At 35.2% G+C, this 6,664-nt stretch overlaps 1 protein-coding gene across 1 annotated transcript; it reads right to left on the bottom strand.

Annotated features, from left to right (window-relative positions):
* Positions 1-5,683: 5,683 nt before the first annotated feature.
* LOC148253463 (uncharacterized) lies at positions 5,684-6,211 on the bottom strand. The gene has a single exon (XM_088223384.1). The coding sequence runs from the start codon at positions 6,209-6,211 to the stop codon at positions 5,684-5,686; it is 528 nt and encodes a 175-aa protein (XP_088079510.1).
* Positions 6,212-6,664: the final 453 nt, after the last annotated feature.

The raw sequence follows: 6,664 nt of genomic DNA, 5'->3' as shown, positions 1-6,664 counted from the left end.
AGATACGTGCCAAATGAAAACGGTGACACGTGCTAAGAAAATTTACTTATGTTTTGTTTGAATAATTGGTAATTAATGTAGGGTAAGATAATGGGGTAGTTTTGTCTTATTTGGATTCACTTTCAAACAAATGTTATTGCTATTGTTATTGAATGGTATTTTATGGTAATTTTAACTCTTATTTTGGTAAATTTTGTAAACTAACAAATCGGTGGTTTTTTATAATAATATATTTTTTTTATTTATACTCATAATATTTTGTTAAGTTTAGTTATATCTTTACTAAAATTTCAATTTTTTTTCTTCAAATCCGAAATGCTTCTTCTTCACCGCAGCTTCCATCTTCTATTTCATCTACTTCTATTTCTTCTGCTTCTACTTCTTCGATTATGCCATTTGTGTTATCATGTTTCACCTCTCCTTCTTTCAATCAAAGTAAGTACTAATTATCTTGCTTTTTGCTTTGAATTCTAGTTTTTAGGTTTGTGCTTTTAAAAAGCATATAGGTTGTTTTTGAAGATTTGAAAATTGAAATGCAAATAGAGTTTGTGAAGTTCCTTTTGACCAATTGGGTATTGGAGATTAGGGAGAAAACTAGAGGTATTTAAGAATATTGTCGGAAGAAAGATGAGGAAAATGGGGCATCGGGATGGACAATCCAGATTGAAAAAAAAATTTGGAAGTCTGATGAGGAAAATGGGGCATTAGGATGGACACTCCAGATTGGAAAAAAAAATCTAGAAGTCTAGACATGGTATGTCATAGATTATGATTAGAGTTATGTTAATAGAGCTATGTAGAAGGTGATTAGAGGAAATGATCCTTATCTTTCTCTTATAAAGTAAATTGTATAACAGTTTTTGCATTTATTTTCTTATTATAATATTTCAGAAATTTGATTTTAACATAGTTTGTTTATAATTTTTCTGTCATCATCTAATACTAAACAGTAGAAATTAATCTTTATTTTTACATTCATGATTTTTTTGTAATTTGTTAGATGAAATATGATGATGTGTAGAAACTGTGTTTGTTTGAAGATTTGAGCACCTGCATGTTGTTGCATGTGTGTGAGCATATGTTGCATACATATATGTGTTTGTACATGCATCCCTAGACCTGCACGTGCATGCTACTACTTCTATAGTTAAATTAGAGCAAACTTGTATGCATGATTGAATGTTTTTACCCATGCATGCATTTCGAAAATATGTTAAGTTTGCATGTCATGTACTTAATTTTGTGTAAAAGGTTCGGTTGGAGAAAAATTCATGTTGTCCAAACTAGTATCCAGATACATAAAGTTAATTCTAGTAAATGTTGGATGTTACAGGTTTAGCTTAGAATTTTTTTAAATAGATGAAGAATTATATTGTTATCTAACATACAATTTTTTATAATAGAATATTTCAAGGCATGGAGTGTCTTTGAAGATTTTACTTTTGGTTTAATTTAGTGTTAAACTTTTTATTAGAATTAAGATTTTATATATAAGTATTGTAAATACTTTTTGCAACATCATTTTTGAGATCAAGCATGGTGAATAAATTGTATAATGGTATGGAGTAGATTACGATTAGAGTTATATTAATAGAGTTATATAGAAGGTGAGTAGAGGAACTTATCATTATCTTTCTCTTATGTTTTGCTCTGCATTTGTGGTGTGTAAGTGGTCGTGTTGGCCATGGAGAATTGCTCAAACAAATTAATGATGAGTGGTCAAGGATATACAGCAGTTAGGAATATAATTGCAATGTAATAGGGAAAAAAAAGCAGTAGGTGAACTAGTAGATGGTTACAATTTCAGCTATTAAGAATTAAAAAATTTTCTCTCTCTAGTAAGTGGACTGGAATGTTGGATGTTAGAGGTTTAGCTTAGAATTTTTTTAAATAGGTGAAGAATTATATTGCTAGCTAACATACAATTTCTTATAATAGAACATTATAAGGCATGGAGTGTCTTTTAAGATTTTACTTATAGTTTAATCTAGTGTTAAACTTTTTATTAGAATAAAGTTTTTACTATGTAAGTATTATAAATAATTTTTGCAACATCATTTTTAAGATCAAGCATGGTGAACAAATTATTATTTTAATAGCGTAATGTTTAAGAAGCCTTTTCGTAGATATGACCTATGAGAAATATTGGGTGTAATTTGTAGGTTTATCTTAAATTTATTAAGTAGGTAAATTAACATTAATTCATTTTATATATATCTAAAGGGGTGTTCTATGAGAAAATAAAAGTCAATTATTCAGAGAGATTGTTTGAGAAATAAGAAAATAAGAAGCTAATGAGGACTTAGCAAAGGACAAAGCTCTGATACTCAAACTGTTTACTCATTACCTTCATTTTTAGTGTTTGGACACTATTCAAGAGAAGCTGTGAGATTTTTCATGGATTTTGTCTTAATTAAAAAATGGGTATCAAACTTTTGTTAGTCTATATAAGAGGCCCTATCTGTGACATCCTAAGTGCTAATTAAAAAAAAATGAGCGTCAGATACAGATTCAGAGTAATGAGTACATAATAAAATTTATGCAACGGAACCAAATCATCACAAATCCCTTACAAATACATATAAATTCCAATAGATACATATATTGATGTCAGAAGTGGCTGCAAAATACAAAACAAATATAATGATCACTTCTTTCACTATGTTATTGGACTCATTAGAGTGCAAGAACAGTCATGCACTTAAAATTGTGGATCCACGAGATCCTTATAGACTTCTAAATGTAGGTCAGCCTGTGATTCCTCACTTTCTTCCTCATCTGCAGGGTATGGAAAGAGTGAGTTCTATATATTCAGTAAGGAAAATAGTACTAAATTTAACATCGTAAGATTTCAAAAATTAGTTATTTCATCTTACTATTTAACTTCCTCGCTTACCTATCTCACATTATGGAAAATTATTTATTTATTAAGAAAATGATACATTAATACAGACAATCTAACATATATTATGCCAGATAATAGAGAAAATCAAATAAATCATGAAATGCTCATATTTTTATGTCATGCTTCGTAAAGTCGTTACAACTTCCATCTCTGAGGGCAAATACAGATTTTTAACTACTCAAGTGGAATGACCAGATCATATACAAGTATGACAATTTGCTCAGGCCCATTTCTGGCTGGCCAAACCATTGGACGATCTACAACCACGGTCGTACAAGCCATAATGGCCCTAACAGATATCTATAGTCACGACATTACTTAGCCATGAGTGACCCATACAGCTAGTGCGATACCACTCTTATTAGATAGTATGTCGTCATCTACTGGGAGTGGTCCTCTTATGTCTTTACAGACCAGATAGGGGAGGGAGAAATAGATACCCCGAAGGGCAAGGAGAACATATTACCCTCAGAGATAAAAAGTCTAACAAGACATTTGATGCAATATTCATGTCAATACAGATATACTTCAAAGCATACAAGCTTCATTCCAAGTTTTTCTTTTTCTTTTCTTTTATACTTTTTACGTTTACTGATTACATATTATATTTATTACATGCAAGTCCATCAAGTGTCTGTAATTCATATAGCATGCTTGAAAACAAGAATAATTCGACTCATCTAAACATAAAGGCATATAAAACAGACAAAATCACAATCATATTAAATTAGTTTATCTAAAAATACTCTTCAAAACGTAAAAAAAAATACTAGATTCCTTACCGAAACCTTAATATTTTCTCCCTCACCGTTTTCCTTTCTTTTTCTTCTTCTCTCACTAGACTACTATCTTTCTCTCTGTCTCTTTAAACCTTTGTAAAATAGAAGAATAGAAGTGTAAAGAGGAAGGGAAGAGAAAAGGCAATTTATAGAATTTTGGAACTGTTGGATTCCCGCTAAGTGGTAAAATTCGGTGAAGAGAGACGAAAAAAAGATACTTGGCCTAAAAAATGAGGGAGAAGGGCCTCCTCCATCGGCGGCGGCAGCACATCGCCCAAGGCAGCGGCAGTGCACTGCCCGAGGTGGTAGTGCTCCTGTTGACGTGCTGCAGGCTAGCTTACAGGCGCACAGGGCCTATTTGCGCAGGCCTATTGCGCGAACAGCGTGCGCACAATGTGTGGTGCCTGTCCGCACGCAAGGTGACGCGCGTGCAGACAGGATGTGCGCACTGTGCGCACGTCCCGTGTGTGCATGCGTGCGTGTGGAGGGGACGTGGGTGCTGTGCGTACGTCCTACGACCACTGTGCGGGCGCACAGTGCCCAGTACCCGCGCGAGCAACTAGCCTTCTCGCAGGATTCTTTCCGCGAGAATTTTTTTTCCCGTTTTGCCATTTTTTGATTTTTTTCTAAATTTTTATTTTTAATTTAATTTACTTAAATTAAATTCATTTAAAATAAAATTAATTAAAACAAAGTTTAACCAAAAATTAAATAAATGAAAATCAACTAAAATCATGAATCACGATAAATGTTAAACAGTGTAAATTAATTAAGTGTAAAGCAGCCAAAATCCCGAATAAATAGAGTTTCCAAATCATTTTAGCACAGTGATAGGCAGAGTGTTACATCTCTCCCACCTTAAAAATATTTTGTCCCTAAATTTGTCTCGAATAAGTTTGGATACTTTTTCCTCATTTCATTCTCCAATCCCATGTCGCTTCTTCCAGGGTATGATTCTACCATCGTACCTTCACCATAAGAATCTTCTTGTTATGTAAGACCTTATCAGTCCACCCAAAAAATTTTACAAGAATCTCCTCATAGGTCATTTCGGTCTATACCTACATCTCATCGCGAGGACTACATGATAAGGATCAATGTGGTATCTATTGAGCATCGAGACATGAAAGACATCATGCAAACCTGTGAACTCTCGGGATAGAGTGAGTCTATATGCCACGGGTCCAATGCGCCCGATGATCGAAAAAAATCTCACATAACAAGGGTTCAACTCCCCTCTCTTTACAAACCCCATATTGCCTTTGTAGAGGTAAACTTTTAGGAAAACTTGATCTCCCACAGTAAACTCCAAGGGTCGCCTACAATTATCAGTGTAGTTCTTTTAGCGGCTTTGGGCAGTTGCCAAATTCTTGCGAATGATTGCGACCTTTTCTATGTTCTCTTGAATGAAGTTTGGTCCTAAGTGGTGTTGGTTCCCAACTTCACTCCAGCAAGTAGGGAAACGGCAAGACCTTTCATACAAAGCTTCATACAGGGTCATACTAATACTAGAATGATAACTTTTATTATAAGTGAATTCACAAAGAGAAAGATACTCATACCAGTTATCACCAAAGTAAAAAACGCGAGCACGTAATATGTCTTCAAATGTCTGGATCGTATGCTCTAACTGACTGTCTGTCTGGGGATGATAAGCATTGCTGAAGTACAACCAAAACCTCAGAGCTTCTTGGAAGCTATCTTAGAAATGAGAAGTAAACTAGGAGTCACGGTCGGACACAATAGATGAGGAAACTCTATGAAGTCAAACAATCTCATCAACATATAGCCGGATTAACTTACTGGTGGAGTATGTAGTTCGAATAGGCAGGAAATGGGCAGTCTTAGTCAGTCTATTCACAGTGACCCAAATGGCATTTCGACCAGAGCAGGTCTTGGGCAATCCGTTGACAAAATCCATAGTCACATGCTCTCATTTTCATTCAGGAATCCGAAGACCCTGTAGCAAGCCACTAGATCTCTAATGTTCTGTCTTTATCTATTGACAAGTGAGGTATCGTGAGATGTAGTCAACTATATCCTTCTTCATTTCTGGCCACCAATATTGTCGTTTCAAGTCCCGGTACATTTTGGTACTCTTGGGATGAATGGATAATTTGGAAGTATGATCGATCTGGAGTACATTTGTACGTACAGCAATGGGGGACCCAAATTCAGTTCTAAAATCTGAACAGTCCGTCATCAGAGATCTTGAAATTAGGAGATTTTTCAGAAGTGAACTTACCCAGATTCTTGATGAGTTCCGGTCCTTAGCCTGTGCTTCCCAGATTTTCATAAAGAGATTCGGTATGCCTCGGTTCTGGGTGAGATAGGTGCCCTTGTAGTAATAGCTATGGCGGAGCAATCGTACGGTGTTTATCATCTTCCAACTGAAGGCCATGGTTTGAGCCAGCACAACAAACTCCTTTTTACTTAGGGCATCGACAACTACATTTACTCTCCCACTATAATAAATAATCTGACAATCGTAATCCTTTAAGAGATCCATATAGTGTTTTTGCCTCATGTTTAACTCCCGTTGAAAAAAGATGTACTTGGGACTCTTATGGTCAGTGTACATTTCAAAAGTCTGACCATACAGATAATACCGTCATATCTTTAGGGTGAAGATAATGGCTGCCTGCTCCAGGTCGTGGGAAGGATAGTTCTGTTCATGAATTTTAAGCTGTCGAGATCCAAAGGCAATTACTCTGTCATGCTGCATCAAGACACACTCTAAACCAATATGAGATGCATCGAAGTAAACTTGGAATCTCCCAACATTGTCAAGGAGGATTAACACATGAGCAAATGTGAGATGACACTTTAGTTCCATGAAGCTTTTACTGTACTCATAATTGCAAACGAATGGTACTCCCTTTATGGTGAGTTGAGTCATAAGGGCAACAATCTTGACGAATATGTCAATGAATCGTCAGTAGTAGCCTACTAAACCGAAGAAACTACGTACCTCGGCTAC

This window comes from Carica papaya, chromosome 6 (genome assembly GCF_054855325.1).
Source record: "Carica papaya isolate Zhongbai chromosome 6, ASM5485532v1, whole genome shotgun sequence".
Taxonomy (NCBI): domain Eukaryota; kingdom Viridiplantae; phylum Streptophyta; class Magnoliopsida; order Brassicales; family Caricaceae; genus Carica; species Carica papaya.
This window is presented reverse-complemented; position numbering and strand designations above follow the sequence as displayed.